We start from the raw sequence: 27,799 nt of genomic DNA on the forward strand, positions 1-27,799 counted from the left end.
TGGAATTTCATTATTTTAACATTTTGTGCTTCAGGTAAGGAGGTCCTAATATTCAAATTCGTAAAAATTGAAATATTGTATAATTCAAACAATAAATACAAAAGAAATAGTGAGTGACATCATCGACTCTCTCATTTGTATGTAACTGGCTTGTTCATATAACTATTTTGTTAAAAATAAGCGAAACTTTGAAATGTCATAACTTTCTTATTTTACATCCGATTTTGATGAAATTTTCAGCATTGTGCTTTTCTGATTTTTCTCTATTGATTCAAATCAACATTTTTCTGAGGTGGACTTGACCTTTAAGGAAAGCAAGGGCGTAGGCTGGTTTGAGCATGGGGAGGTGGAAAATCAGCGGAAAGCAGAGGAAGGGGCTGAGTGTCGGGACTCTGGGTGTGAGTCAGCGTCACCACACACACACACCACAAATAAAGAAAACAACCCACTCAAATTAATTAGTATATGACTAATCAGGGAAAAACTATCTACAGTAGGCCTATAAGCACAGAGGTGTAATCAATCTATTTCCGTGGGCGTAATTAGCACCCCTCCTCCCCCAAAAAACTTTGAGGGCCACCAAATATTGTGGGTTAAAATTGGCATTTTTTTTATCCAAAGGAGCTGTGGTCGATGAAAAATTTGGAATTTTGTAGATGAAAATCGAAGCTTGTGATAAATTTTGACATAATTCAGAAAGTGGTATAATAATTTGCATGTATTTTTCTCCAGTTTTCTTTCCATCTTTTTTCTTTGTTGCTTATTGGATATTTATGGGGTAATCAGCCCGGCCCGTTCCGTAGACCCTGTTTTTCACACCGTGTGGTATATATTCAGTTCCCAAGACCCTGTACACTTTACCCCTTTAGTCAGTTCCTTAGACCCCCAGTTCAGAGTTTCGTGAGGCACACCCCCATCAAAAACTAATGTGCCCGCGGGGGAGGGGGGGGGGGGGGGGCGGGGGCGGTATATAGTGCCCCAAGCCCCGCCCTCATCTATATGCCGTAAACGAATCAGGGCCTAGGCGCAGGGCAGGCCTGTGTAGATTTCATCTCTTATTCAAAGAAGGAGTAAAATATGGGCTCCAATTACCGTTTTTCGTGAATTGATAAGTCCTCTTTTCTGATCGAGCTATCCGAAGTATCAAAATGATTTTGTGGTTGGACCCGGAAGTTATATTTCTTCAATGATGACCCATATCATAGCTAGCTACTAACAGCACGGTGACATCATTTACACGCGAAAAGGACGAAGTTTCATCTATTGAATTCTCTGCGAGTTAAATCCAGCTTTTTCATGAAAGTTGAACATTAATATCAACATGGTTTGCGGAGGGTTTTCATGTAGTAAAAACGCGCTTATTGCGCTGAACAGTCTTTACATTGTGAGTATCGTTGCCTCATTTTATTGCATTTTTACTTGACTTGAGTATGAATGAACTGATGAAAGATTGTTGACGTTGCGTTGACTGGCGTGTGGCCCAGCCAGGCTCCAGCCACAGTATGGCGCATGCGATTTCTTGTGCACACAAATGAATAGGTGTTACCACAATTATGAAGGCGGTCCCAATAGGCAATAGGCCATATGTCTGCCCGCTGTAAATTTGACATGATTAAACATAATTTCCATCACTTTCAGCATTCCACAATTTAAGCTTCATTTCATCCAATACTGTTTCTGATATTTCTAAATTCTAACTAGATCAGTTGATGCTGATAATTAATATCTCATCCATATTGATTGGCCTACATGTATGTAGCCAGGAGGCGTTCTGGGGTAAAAATCATAGTACTATTCGTACTTTTACCCCTAACGCCAGGCGCTTGGCCCTATAGGACCGCACATCGGAAAGGAAAATGCAACTATACAAATGCACCAAACAGCGCCTTATAATTTGAATCTGACGTTAACACTTCTGTACATGGGTATAAATATCGGTTAGCACAGTTTGGTACATTAAAATTAAATGAAAGGGAACAAAAATCGCAGAAATGGGATGAAGAATAAAAGTAGAAGAGAGTTTACTCACATTTGTTGTCTTCGCCATCTTGGATCCATTGTTAATGCAACCTAGTTACGTGACGCTTATAGAGGGCGGCAAAATCAAGTGCTAAAATGTCCCGCTTCAACCACTGAACCAGGGGGGTGTTTCATCAATATTGTCACGCGCGACATGACAGTTGTCGCGTTACAATATTGTTGAAACACCCCCCTGGTTCAGTGGTTGAAGCGGGACATTTTAGCACTTGATTTTGCCGCCCTCTCTATAAGCGTCACGTAACTAGGTTGCATTAACAATGGATCCAAGATGGCGAAGACAACAAATGTGAGTAAACTCTCTTCTACTTTTATTTCTTCATCCCATTTCTGCGATTTTTGTTCCCTTTCATTTAATTTTAATGTACCAAACTGTGCTAACCGATATTTATACCCATGTACAGAAGTGTTAACGTCAGATTCAAATTATAAGGCGCTGTTTGGTGCATTTGTATAGTTGCATTTTTCCTTTCCGATGTGCGTCCTATAGGGCCAAGCGCCTGGCGTTAGGGGGTAAAAGGTACGAATAGTACTATGATTTTTACCCCAGAACGCCTCCTGGCTACATGTATGTCCCATGATTGCATTCCAGCCAACTAATAAAAGAAAAAAAAAGAGATAAGCCTACTCCTACTCACTCTAGGCAACAACGCAATACTTACCCGTGTGAAGAAACTGGGACTCCACTCACGCGCATTTGGGCCGCCCTAGCTTAGAACTAAGCTTTGTTTCACGAAAAATTGAATATTCTTATAATTCAATACATGTAACTAATTAGATTAGTACTGTTAAATCGGTACTCACCGGTTCTTTTCTTGAATTTTCTTGAAAATTCCCACGCTTCTGGCTTCAATTCTGCGATAGATTCTGTTGCCATAGACAGCTACACATGCAACTTTATTTATCTTACGAGAGTCGCTAATGCCGCGGAAAAATTGTTAGGCATTTTGGCCTGTGGTCAAGGCGTTCTTCTGTTCTATTTTTTTTATAGGTATGAGATCGAAATCACAGCGACTATTCACACTGTTCCATAATGATTCCGAAAGGAGGTGCAACACCCCCCACCCACATGGGCGCAAATCCCAGGGGGACACTTCCCCCTAACCCAAAATAGTAGGGGCACATTATCAAATGTCCCCCTACTATTTTTTGTCTTTTATATATGATGGAAAGAAATAGGCCTACATCATTTAAATCGAAGTAAAAACATATTTTGGACGAGACGACCTTCTTTTGGGGGTGATAAACCTTCCTTTTTTTTTTTTTGTTAGTTTTTTTTTTTTTTTTTTTTGCCTGTTTTCCAGCCCCTGGTCCCCTACCTTAGATTTCCACCCTTGCCTCCCACTACTCTTGATATTGTTTGCGAATCTGTTTTGTAAATTAAAGGGGAATTTCACCCTGATAAAAAGATGATGAAAATATGAGAAAAATCATTTCAAAATATCGATGAAGGTGTTATTTGACAGAAAATGGAGTTGATAGAATTTAGAATGCTTGATTTATTGTGACGTCTATAACGAGCAGTTGCTCTATCCTAAATATAAAATGCCCAAATTTCCCATTTTTAATGGTCCGTAACGACCCACTTTTTTCTTTTTGATAACAAGTATGAATTGATATAGGCCTACTAAAATGTACCATAAAAATCATTATCATGTATTTCTTGACATTTCATTTACTTTTTTACCATAATAATAGCTGCTTGCAAAGGCCTACGCCGTCACAAAAAAACCGGGGGGGGGGCCACTTACATTGACGAGTGGATACCATGCGCGACCAAAAAAAAAACGTAAAAAGGATGTCCTTTTCACGATAGGGCCACGTTACCTACGTAACGTGATAAGGGTGTCAAAAACACAAAATAACGAAAAAAGGGTATCTATTAATTCGCTAGGAAAACCGTCGTGTTTAGGGTCTAATTTGCGGGGATGATAAAACAAAATCAAAATGTTTTATAAAGGATGTCCTTTTTGCTCCAACACTTCGTGTTTAGAGTCCGATTTGCGCGAGGTGTAGAAGGTGGGGTCGTACTAAACCAAATAAGGTAAAGCCGACGACCGAAGGACCCGTAACAATAAAACATTCCTGTACTTGTTTAGGGGTTCATTTCAGGGAATATTTGCCAAGAGTATCGTTTTGTTTCCAATACTTGTTAAGGGTAGGGTTTCACACGCCAATACTTGTTAAGGGGTGCATTTTCAGAATATGGAAATTACGTGTTTAGGGTGCTTTTCGAGACCCCATGGTCGCGCATGGTATCCACTCGTGAATGGAAGTGGCCCCCCCCGGGATAAATTGGCGGATACCTGAATGAAATACTGAAGAGAAAATAAGGAAAGGGAAAAAGTAAGAAGAAAAAGAAGATGAGGAGAAGAAAAAAAGAAAGCCAAACAAATGAAACAAAACAATGTCAAAATTTCGTAATAAAGTCTTCTACGTCAGTTTAATAATGATGTTTTCATTGAAATGAGAACAAAAAAAGAATTGAAACCATAGGCGGCGGAAGCGGGGACGTTCCCCCCTAAATTTGTTGTTGACCTTTTTTTTTTTTTGCTTGTCAATTTATTTTCCTACGTCCCCCCTAAAATGTTTGGGTTGAGAGCCTTTTTTTTTTTGCTTGTCAAAATTTTTTAGGTTGTCCCCTCCTAAAATTTGGGGCTTCCGCCGCCAATGATTGAAACAATGAGGTAAAAAGGACTACATTATATAGTGTAAAGAAATAGAGGGAAGCTCCGAGACAATAAAAAGGTTGAAAAAGAAAAAAATGTGAAAACACAAAGCTCTCACAACATGAGCATAATAACAAATAAGCGAGGACAAGTAGCTGAGGGACCCCCCCAACTCTCCTCTCTTGTTATCTATCTATCTATCCGACTCGATTATATAAGAGAAGAATTTACTAATCAAAATATTATGAGCAAAAAGCACGAGCTGATATTTTTTATGAATATTCAAAACTGATAGAGAGACGCAATCGAATTATTCGATTGCGACAAAATTGATGATCTGAGAATTTATTGTTTTTAGGAATTCATTAAAAGCATAAAGTTGATCAGCATTAAAATATGGCAGGCGCAACGCATGAGCTAAAGCTTTATAGGCATACACCGATAAAAAATTTTAAGTATTTTTGGTAATCATGAAAAAAAATTGATATTTCATGAAAGAAAGCTCAAATCCCGAGGAGGAATATTCTTATGAATTGACTTAAAAAAAAACTGTGGTAAGCCCCATTTAATATTTGATTATAAGTCGAATAAAACAGTAAAAGCTGAAAAACGTTCGCGTGATATTTGGCAACCTCCCCCCCCCAAAAAAAAATAAATAAATAAATATAAAAAATAAAAAAAAGTTTTAACTATAATAATGATCGAAGGTAATTTTGTCTCGCGTAGAACTGGACAAATGAAAAAAAGATTGTCACTAAAAAAATGAAGGTAATTTTGACCCACGTAAAATTTGGCGAGCCCCCCCCCCCAAAAAAAAAAAGGAAAAAAGGTTTAACAAGCAAAAAAAGGCTAAAAAAGAGAAAGAAGAGACAAGAATAATTATGAACGAAATATCCCCATTACAAATAATGCTGTGATCATCATAAGGGAGGGGTCGCATAACTAGTATGAACAACGTATTTAATTCCAAAATATTTACTACAAATCTCAATAGGGGGATCGGGCAGAAATGCTCACCCCCACCCCCCCGATCCGCCACTGATTCCAATCAATAATGACATTTATCTGCAATACTGATACTTTGGAATCAAGATACTGAAGATTGATACGCTTTACATAAATTATGAACGTCTGACAAAAAGATAATCTACCGATCACCTGACCGATCAGCTGACCAGTTCGCGTATCACTTCGGAGTTGATCACTCGTCGCAGCTGTGTGGAACGCTCACCGAAAATCAACAAAAAGGGCCTGAAATGTAAGTTTAATGATAATCTATTTTAATTTGAACTACTTAATTAATACTTTTAATGTCTCCCCACCAAATGAAAGTCATATCACTTAACTCCAATTTGTATTAAGGCGTACATTTACCAAAGTCTTGGGTTGGAAATCAGAACAGCATTGTCTAACCCATATTTTTGGGTAATGTCGCCTATGAGGTCCATACATGTTAATGTTTGGACCTCATTGGTACTAGGAGTGCTCCTACTGTAGAATCTCACTCACAGTCACCTGTATTGCGAGGTACTGTCTATACTATTATTGCTCGCACTACGAACATGTCTATGCAATGGATTTTAGAGTTGTCGGTTAACATCGCTTCTAGAAATTAAGCTAGGCACTTCAGTCGGGCGCGCGATCGCGCGGACAAAGCGCTAGATGTCGATTTTTGCATTGCAGTGAATGGCAGGCGTATGTCTAACACACACAGTTCGCTCCACTCGGCACTTCGGGCCGAGTGCTTGAGTTGCATTCGGATTTTGGCCGAAAAGACAGAGTCATTTTCTTCCTTTATTTCCGTGATTTTGATTGGTCAAAATTTCTTGCAGTTGCTTCGAAAATCTTCGGTAAACATCGGAAATACTATAACACAGAGTTACACTTACCTTCTTGCGAGGGAACGACCTAATATTGAAGTATTTATTTTTCTTTCCTTGAAATTTCCTTCTTGTAATCATCAGATCTCTTGATAACTTTGGTCATTTATAAGTTTATATATTTGAGAACATTTTGTGAAATTTTAATCGAATTTGGTCCGTAGAGAGACTCCGAATATGAGCTTCAAATTTGAGTGTCATGAGGCGTTTGCGAATCTGACTTGACGATCGAGCAGGGTAGTTTTGACCGTGTGCGCGATCGCGAGAAGCTGTGTGTGACGTCATCCCCGTTGCGATGGGCATCGAGATTAGTCTGGATTTTCAGACACATTTCGTTTTGTTCGTTGTATATATTTTTTTAAATTACGATTTGAGCTCTATTTATTATGAAATTTGAATTGTTTTTTGAAAATTAATTTGTAGATTTTTTGCGAAATATGTATTAAGACAAAAAACTGCGAGTAAAATTCAAGAATTTTGATTGATAAGGATTATTGTTTTGTATCAATGCGTCTGAATGCATAGAATATGGAATTGTCAACGGAAGTTGTATTTTTAAATGGCACAGAAAGCCTTTGAATTTAAAAAATACATGTTTAAGATGTGTTTCATGAATTTGATATCTGATTTATGGACCTTTGTTTTGGTGTTAATTATTAGTTTGAAGACAATAATGAGGCAATAGTGATGAGACATTAATAATTATTAGACAATAAATGTTGAGACAATTATAATAATTATTATTACAATAATAATTATTATAAAAGGATTTCAATTATATCAATTATAATTATAATAATTATGATTGTAATAATTATTGAGACAATGTTAATGAGACATCAGTAATAATTATAAAATAATTATAATTACATAGATAATGACAATTCTAGTATTACAATAAATTTATTATTACAGTAATCATTATTATAATAAAATAATTGTAATGATAACAATTATAATGATAGTACTTTTAGTTGTAATAATTACTGAGACAATAATATTAATGAGATATCAATATAATCATAACAATACTCATAATCAAAATAAATGTAATTGTAGAAATGATTATAATTATAGTAATTATAGTTATAGGCCTAATAATTATTGAGACAGTGATACATTGTAACTATTATTACAATAATTATAAAATAATTATAATGATAACAATTACAATGAAAGCAATTATAATTGTAATAATTACTGAGACAGTAATATTGATAAGTCATCAATAATAATGATTATTATAAAAATGATTATAATTATAAAAATAATCATAATTACGACGGAGATGCCAACCCTCCCGATTTCATCGGGAGGCTCCCGAAAATTCATCCCAACTCCCGCCCTTACGATTACCATCCTTATCCTCCCGAAATTACGATTTTTTTGCATTGATCAAATTTGATTGGAAAGACATGTATCGTCTGCTAACTTTAGCATGTAGTAACTCCATTACGTTCGCTGTTACTTAATTCTGTGTGAAAGGTAGACAAATAAGGAGCAGCGAAAAGCTGGTGCATGTGAAATGCCCAACGGGAACCCACTGTGAACCAGGCCGGTAGGCCCGGCTAGCTTCGCGAGGCGTGTGCGCTCGCGGCCACTGGATTTGTCGAGTCGTGCGGTGGAATATCAGTGTGTGATTTCGGCGTATTGATGGGTTGATATTGACACGAAATGGCGGAAAATCAACAAAAGAAGACCAAGAAATGGTCTCAGAAGTATAAGACTGAATACAGTCTCCAGTACCTGTGTGTTCGGAAGTCGGAAAGAGGAATGTACCATGCATTTTGCGCAATTTGCAGCGTGGACATTTCAGTTTAGCAGGGAGGTCATGATGTCTTCGGAAGCACAAACGTTCGGGAGAAAACGGCATAGGCCTACGGACATTGCGAAGGCAAGATCTTCGAGCTCCACTGGCACTAGTACCCTGTTGTCTTTATTTAATTTTTTTCACCAAGCAAGGGACCAGTGCAGCGCTGAGCTTTTCTTTACTGGATTTAAAGTGGAACACAACCTGCCTATAGCCAATAGTGATAATTCCTCCTTAGAACAGGTACTTCATTTGTCCCCTCATTTTTTTTTACATGTGAAAATGCATATTTGATATTTTTTATGTTAAAAAAGTGGGAACAATGTTCATTTCAAAACATGTGAAATGCCCAAAAATAAGGGTCAGATTGCACCAGAGAGCATTTAGAAACCCAGACCCGGCCGCAAGGGTCGAGCGCTCCGTGCTCGAGATGTGCGCTGCGCGCACATAATTTGGTGGCGGTTGCAAATCCTCCCTAATTATGATTTCCAAAAGTTGGCATCTCTGTTACGATTAAAGGCCTTATAAGAGACAATACAATAATAATTATTATAAAAGAATTATAATGATAATAATGTAAGTAATTATAATTGTAATAATTACTGAGACAGTAATATTGATAATTTTAAAAAATAATTATTGTCATCAAATTATTTTAATTATAATTATAAAAATAATCATAATTATAATTAAAGGCCTTATAATTTTTGAGACAATAATTATTATTTCAATAATAATTATTATGAAATAATTATAACAAGTATTACTATAATGATAGTAATTTTTATTGTAATAATTATTTAGAAAATAATATTAATGAAACAAAAATAATTGTTATTATGATAATAATAATAATCATAATAAAAATTGGGACAATAATGAAACGATGATGAGACAATAATAATATCAACAATTTTATTGAGACCACAATAACAATAATGAGATAATAGACAATTGAAATCAATCTGTTTTTATTTTTTCAAGAAATCCTAAGATTATTATTTTAATTCTCTTCTTTGATTACAAATTTATTAATTGAAAACTTAATTTCTAATGTTCAAGCAAAGAAAATCAATATCAAGTCATGTTTACCTGTGCACAGACCTACCACAGGGCAATTACCCCCAAAATAGGCATAGGTTTACAGTATTACAGTACAGTTGTCCGGCCGGGGGGGGGGGGGTAAGTGTCCGGGCGGGGGTGGGGGGTAATTGTCGGGGGGGTGTGGGGGGAATTGTCGGGGGGTGGGGGAATTGTCCAGGGGTAGTTGCCCTTGAACCAAAGACATCATATGCCAATATGTCAAATCAATCTGAGTACTTTAAGATATATTAAAAGATTGTACAATTCCCCATAAGCTATGTGTTATAAATGTGCCATGCCCAAAACAAAGAAAATAATAAGATTTCGCAATCTTCTTTTGTCCACAAAAAGCCCTGTTTTTTCATCACAAAGATGACAATAACTCGACTTCTAGATATCGGAATTTGAAAATTCAAACAGTTTTGTGAATCGTAGATATAGGGCCTCATTGTGAGCCTATCAAATATGCTGGAACAGTCTTTCCTAATTTTCACCTGAAGTGCCTAATTAAGCTGGCAGCCGTGTGTTTCGAGGAGTTTTTAACTTTCTTTTTTTTATTTCTCCTCGTACACAGACGGCTCGCTATCGTGCAGCCACCATTATTTAGGGGACTTGCAATGCAAAATACCCCTGTCGGGGCTCTTCAATTTTTGTCTTTAATGAATAAAAATTTTGAAAATAAACGCGACCAAAATGCAAATTGATATTCCCTCTTGGCATTAATTGCCAAAAAACTAAGAAAAATCAAGTAAAAAGAAACAAAAAAACTGACTTACCTCTGCTGTCGCGCAAATTCACTTCCCCGTTTTATCCGATCTTAAGTACATAAACATATGGCCATTAAGTCCCCTGTACAGATCACGCTAGAACTTGGGTCTCTGTATTTGGTGAGTGAAGCCAACGGAGTTCAGCTGAACAACCAACATAACAGAGACCGAAGCTTTTGGTCTACATCGCTTCATGCCTCGTGGGAGGCAGCGTAGCTCTACTCAGTGGTTCATTACATGCCGCCGGGCACAGAAAAATCAAGCCTTACAAGTCGTGTTGTGGACACCAGAAGTGGGGTCACAGCACGCGCGACCCACTAGTTAGAAATCCACTGCCAAGTGCGGTTCATGGTGCGAGGTTAGTATCCTAGTAACCTCGCATTATGTGTGACTTGGCGTAGCTCAGTTGGTTAGAGCGCCTGATCCGCATAAGATCCTAGATCTCAATGTGCGTGGGTTCGATCGAGTCCCGCAGCATGCCAGAAGACGTCTAACATATGAATCTGATGCTAGCATTGTGTGTTACTGTTAGCATGCCTCACCACTGTGTTCAGTGCGGGTGTGAATGTGGTTGGAAAACACTACATCCATCGGAAGGACCCAAATGTTGGTCCCGTGTATAGGAGAGTCACAACCTATGCACGTTAAAACCAATACACTATTTGTCAGAGAGTAGGGTGTTCACCCGGTGCATTGCCATTGCACCTGCCTGTCCCTGGTACTACAATACTACAAGAATCTTCAGGATTGAAGGGGGCAGTCATTGTAGCTTTAAACCTTGAAACCATAACACCAATAATGTTAGCCGAAACTCATTCCACTACTCACCAGGGCTGATCATTGTAGCTTTGCATGTCGGTACAGATAACGCAGAAGAGCTGTGCGGTCATCTGTGTGATTAGTCCTGAATAGAAATGTCAGGTGGTGGAGAGATGGTGATGAAAATGAAGGTTGAGACTTGAGAAAGAAAAAGATGAGATTGAGAACTATGTACAGTATCCATTGTGATATGCATGTAGGTGATATGCTCGGTCAGAAGGACTGAAAACCAGATGAGATTGATGATGTGCAGTGGATAAGATGAGATGGTAAGTCCTTTGGGTGTTTTATAAAGCTGTTCATTTAAGTTAAGAGCAACTTAAAGATCAACTGGTGATCCTTCCTTGTGGTAAATGATGTTCACCATTATGTTCATTGGTGATTATTTAGCACATAAGAAAGGTTCAACAGTCGTTCTTAACCTATGAACAGCTCTATGAATCACCACCCAGGTGGGTACGAGTGAAAGATGAGTAGAGATGAGTTGAAAAGTCCTGGCAAGTGGCAACGATGCATAGATGAGCAGTGGAGAGGAGAAGCAGTGAGGCATCTCATTGTTTCAGGGAGCTTAACTGCAAATCACCAGGAATGAGTGAGTGCAGGCCATGGTTACCTCTACCTGCACTCATAATTTTTTTTTTCTTGAAACCAAACTTTCCTTCAATTTTACCCATCATACATGCACCCAAGAATTCCAACAAAAATCAAGGGATTTGAAGTGTCGAGCATACTTCCAACTTTCAAATTTGACATTCACACAAGCAATGCAATCCTAGCCAGATGCTTGTGCTATCAGTGTCATCAATGGAAAAAAACTATTGAGTTAATCACAGACAATGACATATTGTCAACAGAGTTCCTTCAGGAAAAGCTAAAAAAATCCTATTAGACTCACGAAGATACAGTAAATTATGTACAATTAGTGATCACGATACTGTTTATCAAAACCACAAACTGAGTATTAATATTACTTGTATTGTGTTTCATGAAATGTTTTATTTATCTTTTTCCGTCTTTGCAGATTGTTGCACTCATTTTAATTATTGTCCCATCATTAGCCAAATCAGGATCCTATGTTTCCAGTCTGTATATCATCGGTGGTATCATAGCCTGTGGAATTTTCTTATTCATCGTAGCAGTAGCAGGGCTCATCGGAGCCATCAAACATCATCAAGTCTGTCTTTTCTTTGTATCCTTTGGAAAACTTGCAATTATTTTTAAAAGATCATGTATGATATGAATTGGTAGTTTTGTGAGAAGCCATCATTATTTATAAGGAGATATGGTGGGAAATGAAATACCCCGTTTTGTCATAGCCATGTTCCATTTCAGTAAGCAGAAAATTCAAAATTTTTGGGATATAATATAACATAATAACTGGGTCATTTTATCAGGTTGCGGTCAGTTTTGTTTCATAACAGAATTTATAAAAAAATTAAACTAGGCTAATAATTAAGCAAAAAAGTATGCCCCATTAACATTTGCTATATAAAATACAAAGAAAATGTCACAATGTATTGCATTTTCAGACCTGAGTGACTGTTGTCAATGATAATGTGATATAGTTATAAAAATATTATTTAAACCTCAACAAATCCAGAAAAGACATCAAATTTTAAGTTGGATTAATATGGTAGGAGACCTTGCTCATGTTAACACTTGGCCAATTATGAATTGATCTTCTTTATATACCTCCTTTTCATGGACATTTTGTAATTTGTGCCTCCCAACCCGATGGAATGACCTAATTATAATCTGATTCAATCAATACACTTCTAAAATCCATTTGATGAATACAACAGTGGTGTTTGGATTCCTACATGTATTATCCTAGAGCATAGTGAGACCATGTCTTGCGTTAGAGCCTTACACCAGAGTTCGGAGTAGATTCCAATGGATTAAAAACAAACAAAGTTAAAAGGATGGTCCGGGCTGAAAGTATTTATAGCTCGATAAATAGAGTAAAATTCACTGAGCAAAATGCCGAAAATCTCATCAAAATCGGATAACAAATAACAAAGTTATTTAATTGTAAAGTTTAGCAATATTTTGTGAAAACAGTTGTCATGAAAATTCATTAGGTGGGCTGATGATGTCACATCCCCACTTGTTCTTTTGTATTTTATTATATGAAATTAGGTTTGTTCAATTTTTTCCTCCAAGAACTAGAAAATTGGATTGACAACTGATTTAGTGCATTAGATATTTATTGCTGCAACGTATTTCATTATAGGGAGACATAGTATTCACACAAGTATGAAATAATGAAAAGATTATGATTTTATGTCATAAGAAAATGGAAAGTGGGGATGTGACATCATCAGCCCACCTAATGAATATTCATGATAACTGTTTATAAAATATATTGCTAAACTTTAAACTTCAATAACTTTATTATTTGTTATCCGACTTTGATGAAATTTTCGGCATGTTGCTCAGTGAATTCTACTCTATGTATTAAGATATAGATATTTTCAACCCGACCACCCCTTTAAGTCTAACTGGGAATTGGGCAAAACAGAAATTCAGTAAACTTGTGTTGGGGTTACATGTACTCCTACTAGCAGTTCATCCATTCACAAATGTCTACGGTATTCCAGATCTTGAATTCACAGTACGTTTTCCTTGACAGCAGTCCCATTCAGTACATGCTTATTCTGTTCCTGGTCTTCCTAATTCAGTTCTCTGTATCCATAGCAGCCCTGGCCTGCGGGGAGGAGCAGCGGGAAAAGCTTGTCAGACTCTCGTGGGAGCACTCAAGCAATGACACAAAAACAGACATTCAGCAGAGCTTCTGCTGCTGTGGCTTTGATAAAAATGACACCAGTCATCCCACCTGCCCAAAAGCACAAAAGAATGAAGTGGTAAGTTGAACGCATTGAGTTTCCACTACCGGGGATAATCCTTATTATGTTTTTGGTTTAAATGCGTGCATACATGTATACTACTAATGAATACAGGTACATGTACTTCATGTAGAAAGATCAGAAGTCAATTTAAACTGCTGTAGACGACTATGCACACCATATTCTACTTAGACGCAAGGTTATTGGTGACTGTATGTACATCTTTTTTGAAACAGCATCCAGCTGTAATGTTGTATTCATTTCATGCTGGATTTAGAACTCACAGATCCAACTGACAAATCACTGGCTACATACATGTACCAGTACATCATAGGAAATACCTAGAGAATAGGATGTCGTTAGTTGTATACATGGTCTTCTTTTTCATAGTTTATCAACCAAATGATGCATATTGCTCTATTTAGAAATTAAAAAGTACATCATAAGAAATATGTAATGGACTATTTAAAGAATAGTGATGTAGTTTAGTTGTATACACCATCTTTTTTATTTTGCATACTAACTAAATGATGCATTTTCCTTTGATTAGAAACTAAAGACTTAAAGATGCTGTAAAATATTTTTGTCACTTCTGATAATGATGATGAAATTATCTAGTAGTGTATGCTTGTTTGATTGAGTCTATGTAGTCAAATAAAATTGACGTTTAATGGACTTTACCTTTGAACTGTTAGTCCTTGGAGGTAAAACAAGTGATGCTAAGACAAGATTTTTATTTTTCTCCTTACAGAAATGTGCAGACCAATTTTGCCAGCAAAAGATGGATGAAGGTTATGCACAAGGATTAAAAATATCAGGAGCAGTAGGTCTTTTCTTCAGTTTAACAGAGGTGGGTACTTGCTCAATTCTCCTTATCACATAGAGCCAATCCTCAGCAATATCAACTATCAACAATTCCAAGTACCCTTGTGCGCCTTGAAGGTTACTTCCGGTGCGAACAGTTGATTGTTGTTTCCCAGCATTGGGAACACACGACTGCTAAAAAATCCTCAATTGTTGAACTGTCAACCGTTGAAATCGATCCATTATTGTGCAAACAATTTTTGAAAATTTGGTAGAGCTAGAGAAATATTGAAATTTGCACTCTCACTATCAGCTGAGCTACATATAGTTGTATGTAAATGGTAGCGATGATCAGCTGCTGTGCGAACTGCTATTGGAACGTGGAAGTGCATGTCACAGCAATATCACCCTGGGTGCTGATTAGTTTTGGCTATATGTGAGAAGGAAATTTTGAATGATTGAATGCTATATGTTGTCATCGCAAATTTTTGTGTACAGGGGTGAGCCTGTTTTGGCTATGTAGCAAACTTAAAGGCTCGTATTCTTAAGTCAGGTTTAACTTAAACTCTGGTTTAAAGTTGTGGTTTAAAGTATGGATAGCCAATGGTTACATAAATCACTAACAGTAAAGATATCATATTTCAGCTCATTTGGCTCTCAAATCATTCATAATTGTCTTGGAAGTATAAATAGATGATTGTCTTCACCATCAATGAATCAGGAAAGAGCACAGTAAACATAACAAACATACAATGTAATAAAATTCTTTACTCTTTTGGCTTCCCATAATTTTAGCACAGAGTTAGACCATGGTCAAAGTTAAACCTGATTTCAGAATATGGGCCAAAGGGTTTTTGTCTCACCTGCGAAGCAGAGTGAGACTATAGGCGCCGCTTTTCCGACGGCGGCGGCGTCAACATCAAATCTTAACCTGAGGTTAAGTTTTTGAAATGACATCATAACTTAGGACCTAGTTCATGAAACTTGGCCATAAGGTTAATCAAGTATTACTGAACATCCTATTAAAGTTTCATGTCACATGACCAAGGTCAAAGGTCATTTAGGGTCAATGAACTTAGACCATGTTGGAGGATCAACATTGAAATCTTAACCTGAGGTTAAGTTTTTGAAATGTCATCATAACTTAGAAAATATATGGACCTAGTTCATGAAACTTGGACATAAGGTTAATCAAGTATCACTGAACATCCTGCATGAGTTTCACGTCACATGACCAAGGTCAAAGGTCATTTAGGGTCAATGAACTTTGGCCGAATTGGGGATATCTGTTGAATTCCCATCATAACTTTGAAAGTTTATGGATCTGATTCATGAAACTTGGACATAATAGTAATCAAGCATCACTGAATATTTTGTGCAAGTTTCAGGTCTCATGATTAAGGTCAAAGGTCATTTAGGGTCAATGAACTTTGGCCAAATCGGGGGTATCTGTTGAATTACCATCATAACTTTGAAAGTTTATTAGTCTAGTTCATTAAACTTGGACATATGAGTAATCAAATATCACTGAACATCCTGTGCGCGTTTCAGGTCACATGACCAAGGTCAAAGGTCAATGAACTTTGGCCGAAGTGGGTGTATCAGTTGAATTACCATCAAAACTTTGAAAGTTTATGGATCTGATTCATGAAACTTGTACATAAGAGTAATCAAGTATCACTGAACATCCTGTGCGAGTTTCAGGTCACATGATCAAGGTCAAAGGTCATGTAAGGTCAATGAACTTTGGCCATGTTGGGGTTTTTTGTTGAATAACCATCATATCTCTGTAAGTTTATTGGTCTAGTTCATAAAAAGTGGACATAAGAGTAACCATGTATCACTGAACATCTTGTGCGAGTTAGAGTAGTATTCAAAGTCAGCACTGCTGCTATATTGAACCGCGTGATGCAGGTGAGACGGCCAGAGGCATTCCACTTGTTGTCTTTATGCATGCTAGAAGCATGGGGCGCTTCCGAGTGCTTTTGCATTAAAATTGTGAAGGCCCGAGATGTCTGCAACACCCGACCTCAAATTTAAACCTGTGCATTATTTGTTTAACAAAATGAGATGGCAGTCTGGATTTGTGGTAGAAAATTTGATAGGTCTGTGCACTCCACATTTCCACTGATTGCACGGACAATGACATTACAGCTGCTTACTAGTATTATGACGGTTTATTTTCAATTGGTCTAATGCCAATTCGTCCAATTACCAACTCATCTACTATCGTTTTGTCTGCCGTCAGTTTTTCCACTATTGACATGGTCTAATTGCTATTTCGTCCAATCACCATTTCATCTAATAACCAGTCGGTCCAATAGCCATTTAGTCAATATACCATTTGATCTCATTGGACTAAGTATTAATTGGGCGAAATGATCATTAAGCCAACTGGTGATGAGACGAACAAAGTGATGATTGGATCATATGGTTATTGGACCAAATGGTTGTTGGACAAAGTGTTGATGGATGGAATGGCATTGGACTAAATGAAGGTAGACCATGTGGTGAGTGGCAGTGTACGGATTGGCAATTTACCATTGTGATATCAGAAGCGAAGCCTGTATGTTGTGCACCTGAGTGAGTACACTATAGTCCTTGCCATAGCCTTGTCATAAACATAAAGCATATCCTGGCATCCCAATTGTGATATGATAGATATTCAGTTATATACTAGTATCTAAAATGCACAGTGAGTTCATATCACTGTATGAATTTTCATGTTATCCTTACATCATCCATTACAATTACATGCACTACTATAACATGTACAAACTACTTACATTGTCTGCTTATATATAATGATTGAGTATTTCAGAATATTAAGTAAAGTATGCCTACAGTATGTACATCAGTCATTGAAGTTCTTTCATACATACAATGTACTTACATATCATTTTACCTGAAATATATTGTATCTTCTTTTTTTTGTAACCAATAACATGTATATAAGCTGCAAATGCATACATGTTTAACATTTAGACAACAAAACAAAGGTGCAGTCTTCTTGTGCATGCAGAGTGCTATATGTAACCATGGATTACCATGCCAAACAAAATCATGTGTTCTTGATGCATCGTATCGTGCACACTATGTGGCAGATGAAGAGGTTATAATTTTGACATCAATTTCATAATTACCTACATGTAATGGTGGGTGTTCAGTATGTTCTATAAGACTTAGCATACAGTGTTGCATTCAATTGATAACCTGTCTGTGTTCGAAATAATAAGCTTTGCTTTCGGATGATTATTAAAAATAAGAATTATGATTTCCGAGGAATATCTTTCAACATTAGCTAAATTCAGTTGATGACCTGATGATTTAGCGTTTAAGAATAGGTCACCAGTAAAGGCAATAAAACTTTCATCCAGCTTGAAAAAGAATAGCCAATGTGAATGGGGTAAATGATCGCACAGCCACTTTAGCCTCTGAATACATGTTGTATTTAATTGTGAAAAGGGGGGGGAGGGATTGAGAGAAAGGAGAGGCAGGGGGTGGGATACAGGCATGGAAGCCCAGGGAATAATTTTCCTGGTATTACATCGCAATTTGCTCCACATATTTGAAAATATGCTATGTGTAAAGTCTTTTGTATGTAGCATAGGGTTGTACATTAAATGCCATGGTCACATTTGTTCTACGGCGGCCAACTACATATCAGTGGTTTGAATAAAAATTGATAAAATGGCTGTTTTCGACTCGCCGTACGGCCGCCGTAGAACAAATGTTACCATGGTATCAGTGGAGAGCTTTTCTCTTGTGACCAAAAATTGTATTCAAATTTGAAAAGCAAAATTATTCCCTGAAGCCAAATGTGAATTGGGGTTAAAAGTAGGTTCACCCATATAGGTCGCTCACTATGATACAACCTGTACTGTAGTTGTGTATCTCAAAGGTCCTACAAAATGTGAACATGTTCTACAAAACTGCATTCAAGATTAAAGGAAATGTTTTTACTTTGCATTCTTAAAGTACAAGTTTTTACTTTGCCTTATTAGAGGAAGTTTTTTTTTTTTTTACTTCACATCATTGTTTTGTATTCTTTATAACAACTATATTGTATCAATTTTTCATGTACATGAATGTAAATGTGTTTTGTGTTGTATTATGAACACATAAATAAAAGCAAGCAAGCAATGAACATTAAATATGTCTTGATCTCTGTCTGAATATACCATTATTATGGGCCTATTATTTCATTCTTGTTTGATTTATTTGCTCATATCTTTTCAAATACACAGTGTCATTTCAGTTTCTGCCAGTCCTGTTCTATAACTTGTTACAATTTTGTTTCATTTCCCTTCTCTGGTGCCACACCCCTTTCTTTCTTACACACTCTGTTAATACCCCTTCCCCTCTCCCCCTTTCCATCCTCACCCCATCTTTGATATGATGTTCTTTCTTTCCTTTTTCCACCCCCTCTCCCCTCCTTGCCCCCTGATATCCCTGTACCCCTGAATGTATCATGATGTACATGCACACAACTCGTTCTGTAATTCTGTAATTTACTTGTATGCTGTCAAATGTTGATGTAAATTCATTGTCTTATGAATGTTTGAACATGTTTCCACTTATGTCTTGACTTTATTAAATGACATCACAATGGAATTCCAATTTCTGAAAAAATTTTTTTTTGGAACTACATTGTACATTCACTTATAATGTGCTTTCATCAATTCATTATATCATGCTATGCTGCTTTCCATGCGTGCCACCAATTCCTTTGCATGCATCATTTATCATAATGGTCTGCACACTGTCCTGTTCTCTAATTAAATGTATTTTTTTCTCTACTTTAATTACTTTCTGGTTGATTTCATTCAATCTGCTTTTGCTACTGCCTGCTTGTACCTAACCCCTCCCTTCCTGCACTTGACCTTTAACCTTCTGCATGTGTAAACATATTTTACTCTTACATTTATCATTTCATAAATCACATAAAACATGTTGCATAACAACATATTGTTAAAAAATTTACTGTCTCATCAAAATACCCTACCCATTCACCACTTCTGCTTGTATCTTTCACTTATCAATTTCTTCATTTTTGCCTTTTCTCTTGATCCTTTTATTATCACCACCACACCCCTTCTGAGTATTTCCCTTATATTCCTCCCTTCTCCTATACACATACATTCATGACTTGCCTACTGACATGTCCTGTCCCACCCCACACCGACCTCCCTCTGTACGTAACCGGCATGTTCCCTATGCAATTCCTCTGTGCCCCCATGGCCTAATCTTTCCTTGTCATCCTCATTCCTGCTTCCATGCCCCTTTCCTGATTTTAACCCATACTTGGCTCCTCTATAATACACCCAACCCTTCCTACCTGTCATCTTCCCAAACCTAACCTTTATCATTTTACCTCTCCTTATCCCATATCCCTAACATTTTCCCTTCCTTACCTTTTTATCCATACCCCTCCACTTCTCATCTCAATCTATAACCTGTTTGCCCCCCTCCTCATCCCCATTTCATCTTATATCCCTACCCTACGGTATGCCTGGTCCATTTTTCCAATCACAATCCCCCCATTCCTTAACCTTTCATCATTTCTCTCCACATCCCCTATGCTTCATCCCTGCTCCTTACTCCTAACCACTTACATTATTCTTCCCTTATTCCAACCCATTTCCCTATTCCCAAACTCCTTGCACCCTTATGATACCCTTGTCCTTACACGATACCCCATACCCCCTTCATGTCCCTTTAATCATCTAACATCTTCCTCAACCCTAAAAATTACCCCTAACCCCTATGCTTACCCCTACCCCTAATCCACATGTACCTCCTATCTATACTTGCACCTCCTTGTCCCCCCTCAACCCCACCCCACCCCCTTTAATCCTTGCACTCCACCCTATATCACCAACGCATGGTCCATCCATCCATCCCATAGCTGATAGGGGTGTGGTTAGCTGTTAGGTTCAGGAATCAGAAGGACCCCCGGGCCAACCCCAGCGCCTTCCTGTAACGGAGGATCTTGCCTGCTCACCTAATCCTGTTGCTCTTCGCTTGCTTCGCTAAATCAAACAAGTATGCAAACAAATAAAAAAAAAAGAAACTGATGTACATGTATATGCAAATTTTTTGTATTGTTCATTCAGTTTTTCTTGAAAAGCCTTTAGTTTCAAGTAATTTCTTGTTTATTTCTCTGTGAATGTGTTGAGTGTCCTTTGGTGTATAGTAATGTACACAGTGCAGAAGATAAGACGAAATATTCCATATCACTGTCAGATGTACCATTTTCACTATAGACTGCACAGATGAGCTCCAAATGAATTGAATTTCCTGGCTCTTCTTTGAAGAATGGATGATTGTAATATCTTTTTGACATGAAAAAAACAAATACAATAAAGATGTTGCCATTTCTTTTGATTTAACATTGTAGGCTCCTCACAGAAGTCTAGATATAAGACAATTATATAATTTGAATATGAAAATTTAGTAAATTAGAAAGTAGAAGAAGTGGTTATACAGAGATGATAATCGTCAGTGCAGAGTCTGACGATTAAATTTGCCTATAGACCAACTCACCAAGTACATGCAGATCTAGACCCAGCCAGAGGGTACACCTGTGAGCTACCATTATGATTATAGGTTAAGATTTGATGATTATAGGTTAAGATTTGATGATTATAGGGTAAGATTTTACCCGAGAATGATCTGCAATGTCTTTCAGGCTGGGAATTTGCCCTGGTTTGTAACTTTTGCTCAGGTGTGAAATGGGTACTACATGAAGTGCATACATGTACTGTACATATACACCTGTGGTAGTGTTGCAGCTTTTATTAATTGGATCATTTACCTTTCTTTGGGTAAATATCAATACTCATGCATTTTCATGAAAATAAAGCTAATCAATCCTATTTCCAGGTTTCTAATCCCATGATATCCTATTGATCTAATCCTTTCGAATCCATGTAAGCTATCTGTTTTTCATCCTTTGACTTGGCACCACCTGTCTCTTCACACATGTAATTGATTATTCTCATGAACACATTCATCAGTTACAAGTACATGTAGGTTTACTGTGTATTATGCTTTGCACAGATCTCAGGTGTGCACCTTTCTATACAGTGAATATATATATGCATATATACATGTCAATTGTCATATATATATATTTGTTTACATTTCCGTAATTTCATGCTCTTATTATATACAAAACCAGGGGTATTGTTTGATTCATGGTGCGTATGTAGATAAATACCTTCAAATACCAAAGGGCGCAAGAGCTGATTTAGGATTTGAACTTCTGACCTTGTGGTTCAAAGTCTGGACACTTGTCCACTGAGCCACAACACCACACCTCTCCATCTCTCTAGATCTTGCATTATACAGTGAGCTATTATCTGGGTCGGTTGCAGAAAGAGATGCGTTTAAACGCAACTAAAATAATCAAGTACAAATCCAGAATGCACGCTGTTGATTGGTTGAAAATCAAGTTGCATCGGTTTGTAGGGTTGCATTTAATAATTACAGCTTTACAGCTATACCAAACGATCATTTGACAGACAGAATCTGCACTTAGAACTAATAGAAAAGTTTCAAAAGTTCCTTGTAAATCTTATCTTGAACCCTAATAGATGGGGATTGGAGGGGGGGGGGGCGCAATGGCACCCCTCAACATTTTTTAGCAATAAATATTACAGTCAAGTGATAGGTCTTAAAGACTCATTTTGCTTCAGCTACATGTACTCCATTTTTAGCTTTAAACAGTGAAGGAGGAGAAGTGATGCAGGTGAAAATGCTGAATTCAGAGTCATACTAGGGCCTAATTTGATAGCCTTCCTTAATGTGTCCACCAGGGAGAAATTAAGAGAGGATTCTGAGGCTCTCTTCCCCCTCCCCCTTTTCATATTGAGGCTAGATAATGAGATTATAGGGGCACAGTTAGCCTCAACTGCAGGTTAAATGAATACTGGGCAAGGATTTATAGGGATAGGGAGATTATTAGCCAGATTTATTAGCAAATGGAAAGGGATGTGTATATAGTAAGGATCGGGGGGGGGGGGGGCACTCAGTATATAATGCAAGAAAAAAAGAAGAAAGGAATCCTTTCCGAAGATTCGATATTTTTTGTTACGCTGTTCCGGTTGCATTGATCTGCTATAATGAGCTGCAATTTGGTGAAAAGCGGCCGCAGAGTGCTGTCCGACCATCGCCTCTGCGTGAGCGCACCCGGCATTGGCCGCGCTAGCCGCATCATGCATGCATGCCCGTTCCATAGGGATGCATACACACTCACACGTACGCTGGCAATCCGCTCCAAGGACCCCCGTTTCCACAAACATTTGTAGTTCCAAAGCCCGTTCCGATGACCCTCCTTTTTATAATTAGCCCGCTCCAAGGCCCCCGTTTTTTTTGTCTCGCCCGCGGCACACCTCTACCACTTTTTTGGTCGAGTGCCCCCCTCCCCCCCCCCGGTAAGGATGCACTGGTTGCTCATTTTGAGTGCTTGAACAATAAAAAATTATATTTTATTTGTAATTTTTGTTTTATATAGAAAGACTTTCCAGTACATTACATACTTTCACTTTAATATCATATTTGAATAATGAAACAAGCACATAGAGAATAACAGAAGATTTTTCCTTTAAAAAAAATCCTCTTCTGCTTTTCTCACATGTGGCGATATATTTGATGAAAAAAAGATTGTCATATCTCTAATGTTCATCCCCTGTACTCCTTACCAGCAGGGCCTCCTTCAGTTTATAATAATGACTAGAGGGGCTTTATATGACTTTTCACACCAAGGGCTTGGAGGCGTTATTGGGGTTATATTGAACGTTGTATATTTTCATTATCCTATGGGATGGAACATTGTTGGGAATTAGTTTCAACTATGTTTTTCTGTCTAGCCGATAATGAGGACTGTCGGCCAAGGGAGGATTGTGATTGCTAAAACACTCAAGCTTAATATAAAGCATTAAACATGTATTCTTATCCCTCTCTCTGTACTGATGCCCTTTCATATTTTAGAAATGCTTGGCTGTTGTTTTTGTTTCTTTCAGTTTTATGATTATGACAACTTGACATTCTTACTTGCGATACTGTGGATCCACTGATAGGGGTCAATAATTATGTAATATTGACTGGCCTTGAGGGGAACATCAAATATGTTGCCCGCAACAGAATCATATTGGCCCGAGTGTTTAGACGAGGGCAATATGGTTCTTTTAAAGGGCAATATATTTGATGTTTTTTTAAAAAGAGCCAGTCAATATTATTTATCATTATTACCTACAGCTGTATAATGTGTAATTCAAGCTATTATTTAGAACAATTTATATGCCTGTTTGCTCATCACTACTTCTGATGTTGGGTTAGTCACAAACTTGGAAAAGTAATCCTCGCTAAGCAATAATGACGTAATTGTTATAGCGTATTGTGTATGTGCAGCATGGCGTAACGCATAAAAATCTCGCACTTGGGTTTGATTAGCTGGGAATGTGTATGCACTAGCCGTGCCGCACATCATCTACATACTTGTGTTGGTTCAAAAACTGGTTCCAATCAGATTTCGCAAACGCTGAATTAGCGATCAAAATCGACTCCCACTGCGCAAGCGCAGTAGCAGATATATCGCCAATGTTGCCCTTTTTGTAAAGTATTCCTATGGGCAAAGCCCTGAGGCAACATGGATGGCAAATGTTTACCCCTAGGTCTAGGATTGAAAGTAGCGAGTGAAATATGACTTTTATTTATCTGCTAAAAATGCCTTGTATATGTAATAATTGTGCAGATAGCCTTCAAATCCTCTCTTTCTCAGGCCTACCAACATTTGAAAATTAAAAAAAGGAGTCCTAATCGCACAGTGCAAAATTTTCTCCTCGATGTCTGGTGTGTTTCCCTCACCTTTTTTATTCGCCTGTCCTACCATATTTTGGTATCACGCTCGGTGTCCGTCCGTCTGTCCGTTAACTTTTTCTCGTTAACGCGATAAGTTCAGTTTGACTTAACCTAGGCTCATATCATTTGGTATGTATGATACTAGCTTGGATCTCAGGAAACCTATTGATTTTGAGGTCAAAGGTCAAGTTCACAGTGACTTATTTTTATCTTGCCTGTCTCCAAGTACACCCCCAACAAAAAGTTGATTTGAATGAAGCGAGAAAAATCCAACACGCATACCGCATTACATCAAACACATCAAAATTGGATGTAAAATAAGAAAGTTATGAACTTTAAAATGTCATAACTTTCTTATTTTACATCCAATTTTCATCATTTTTTTCACCATTATGCTTGTCTGATTTTTCTGTATTGACTCAAACAACATTTCTCTAAGGTGGACTTGACCTTTAAATATGCAGGATGTGTTCATTTGTTCCGGATTCATATACTTTGCATACAGAGGGAATGTATGACCAATCTTCATGTATGTTAGATTTCTGAAATATGATCCTGAATTCATTATTTGCTACCATTAATTTGCTTCCTCTATTTCATTTAATCCGGGAAAAAAATGGGATATAAGACCCCTTCTCCACCTAGTGTGAAAGGGATACCAGCTAGGTTGTGTTGTACGGTCCTGTACATTGCATAGAGAGGGAACATGTGACCGATTTCTATGATTAAATAATATTTGCCAAACTATGGTAATATGATCCTGAACTCATATTAGTTACCATTACTATGACTTCCTCTATTTGATTGATCCGGATAAATCCGGATTTGAAAGACCCCTTCTCCGCTTAGTGTGAAATGGGTTCAGGCTATGAAATATGCACATTGTATTTTACTTTTCATTTACATTGCACACAGGGAGTGTGTGCCTGATATGCAAGATTAATGTTTGTCGGATTACTGTAATGTGATCATGAATTCATACATACTACAACTTCCTCCATTTGATTTTTTTTCCTATCAAAAGCACTTTGATGATATCAGTTGCATACTAATTCATTGTGTATTTAGAGATAGCAGTGAAGTGAAGTAGCATGTGACACATATAGCTCATGTGGAAGGGGCCAATGGGATGTATTGTATGTAAATGAATTTGCTAATAATTGTCTCCTGCTAGTCCACATGGTATTTCTAAGAAAATTATAATTTTGTAAATAAAGGGTTATTACTAATGCCATGACTGATGATTAATCAATTTTCAATATATATTTTTTTTTGGGGGGGGTAGATTTTGACACATGCAGGTGGTGACTGCATGTGTTTATTAGGGGGGTGACACAAACTTGAAGTTATTTCATTTTTTTTTATACTATTATAGAGTTATACATGTACATGTACAACCCCAAACTCTCTTTCTAATGCTGTTCTATCTTTACCCTTCCCCCCAACTTGTTTTTATACTGCTGGGGGGAAATCATGGGGATGTGGCTGCTCCCTGCTCCTGTGGCACATTCTACCTCTCCAGGGGGGTGTTTCACAAAGATTTAAGTATGACTTAAGTCGCAATTAAATGCAGACGATACAAGAGGGATACGAGTGAATGAAAGAAAAACTAAATGTGTGACTTGAATAAATGAAAAACAAATGTAGAAAGACAAATGAGTGAATGACTGAATTTAAAAAAATCGAATAGTTAGAAAATATATTTATGAATGAATGGATAAATGAATGAATCAATTTTCCGTTCTACATGTATCTATTCTATCAATCAATACATGACTGAATAAACTTTATAGTTACCAATTAAATATTTATAGATAAATAGAACCAGGTAAATTTCTGATCATGCGTGCTTCCTATTGTTTACTTCTAATTATTAAAGAGTATTTATGTTTTCATATATGTTTCCATTGTTCCTCCAGAATTCTGAAGCCATAAACATTATCTGTTCATATCAATTCAAAACATTATTTACCAGTGCAGTCATAATGAAATGCCATTCTGTTGCCAACACAGTATTGTATTTGTTACCTTTAAATTTATATGATAACGACTCAAAAACCCTTTTGATTGATATTGTACACCTTTTGTTCTTTCTTTTGTTTTCATCCTACAGTTCGTTGGATGTGTTGTGACATACCGATATCGGAACCAAAAGGATCCAAGGGCCAACCCCAATGCATTTCTCTGATTAAAAAAACAGCTCGAAATAATCCTAAATCACACATTTTTAGATTCTTTTTTTTTTAATTCAATATTTTACATTGATTTGCACAGTGTTGCAGATCATTTTTTAGTATGAAAAAGATTGAGCCGTGCTATATAAATCGAAGTAAAATTGTTCACTACATAGTTTTTATATCATTGATTACTGGCAATTTGTAACAGGTTTTATGATGATCATATAATTGTTCTATATTCGTTGATATTGCTTTCCATTTCTGATTTTGCAAAATGGCTACTCATTGACTTAAGTTTTTCTTTGACATCTGCTGCCGTCGAAATGTCATGTATTGATATATATTCATATATAAGATACGATTCTTGTTATTATAGTATTCTCTTAATTTCAACATTTTCATTTTTGGAAGGTAGATAACTTCCTTCCCTTGTGGCATAGGAATTGATTTTTCCTCTATAATAGGGAAATAATATATTCTGAAAGGCTGGTTGAGTTTGGGAGTTTGTTTAAATCCAATACCAGGGTCCCGTAACACAAATGTTAGCGATTAATCATACGCTTGATTTTCATGATTGATTGTACATTGAAGTCAATGCAATCAATCATAGGAAAGGGTTCCACGATAATTGCTAAGCTTTATGTATCAGGTCCCAGGGCACTGTTGCATAAAAGTTACCATTACTTTAACTTTGCCATCCAATGGTAACTACCATGGTAACGATGATCAACAGCCAATCAAAATCAAGGATTCAAAGAACGATTCCATTGGATGGCAAAGTTACCATAATAGTAACTTTTATGCAACTGGGCCCTGATCATGGTTTCCAATATTTTCTGATTTCCAACCTTGCCGAAGTTGCCAGTTTGAGACCTGCAAATCATCTGGCCTGTTGAAGAATAGGTGGAAAAATATTCCACCCAAAGAACATTAATAGGGTGCTACAGTATATGTGATTGTCAGAACTGGTACATGTTATTTCATAAGTTTATTACTCAGAAATATGCTCATTGCTTAAACCATGACATTCGTTTGTCAAAAAA

At 37.1% G+C, this 27,799-nt stretch overlaps 1 protein-coding gene across 2 annotated transcripts; it reads left to right on the top strand.

Moving 5' to 3' along the window:
• Nucleotides 1-1,210: 1,210 nt before the first annotated feature.
• Nucleotides 1,211-27,693, top strand: LOC121411419 (tetraspanin-31-like). 2 transcript variants are annotated; one of them, XM_041604147.1, is made up of 6 exons: nucleotides 1,212-1,384; nucleotides 12,087-12,254; nucleotides 13,711-13,929; nucleotides 14,663-14,761; nucleotides 20,624-20,760; nucleotides 26,693-27,693. In XM_041604147.1, the coding sequence occupies exons 1-5, from the start codon at nucleotides 1,322-1,324 to the stop codon at nucleotides 20,696-20,698; spliced, it is 624 nt and encodes a 207-aa protein (XP_041460081.1). In that variant the 5' UTR covers nucleotides 1,212-1,321; the 3' UTR covers nucleotides 20,699-20,760; nucleotides 26,693-27,693. The 2 variants fall into 2 exon arrangements, with proteins under 2 accessions (XP_041460082.1, XP_041460081.1); XM_041604148.1 differs by lacking the exon at nucleotides 20,624-20,760 and having other exon boundaries at nucleotides 1,211-1,384.
• The last annotated feature ends 106 nt before the right edge of the window (nucleotides 27,694-27,799 follow it).

This window comes from Lytechinus variegatus, chromosome 3, assembly GCF_018143015.1.
Source record: "Lytechinus variegatus isolate NC3 chromosome 3, Lvar_3.0, whole genome shotgun sequence".
In the NCBI taxonomy this organism is placed as follows: domain Eukaryota; kingdom Metazoa; phylum Echinodermata; class Echinoidea; order Temnopleuroida; family Toxopneustidae; genus Lytechinus; species Lytechinus variegatus.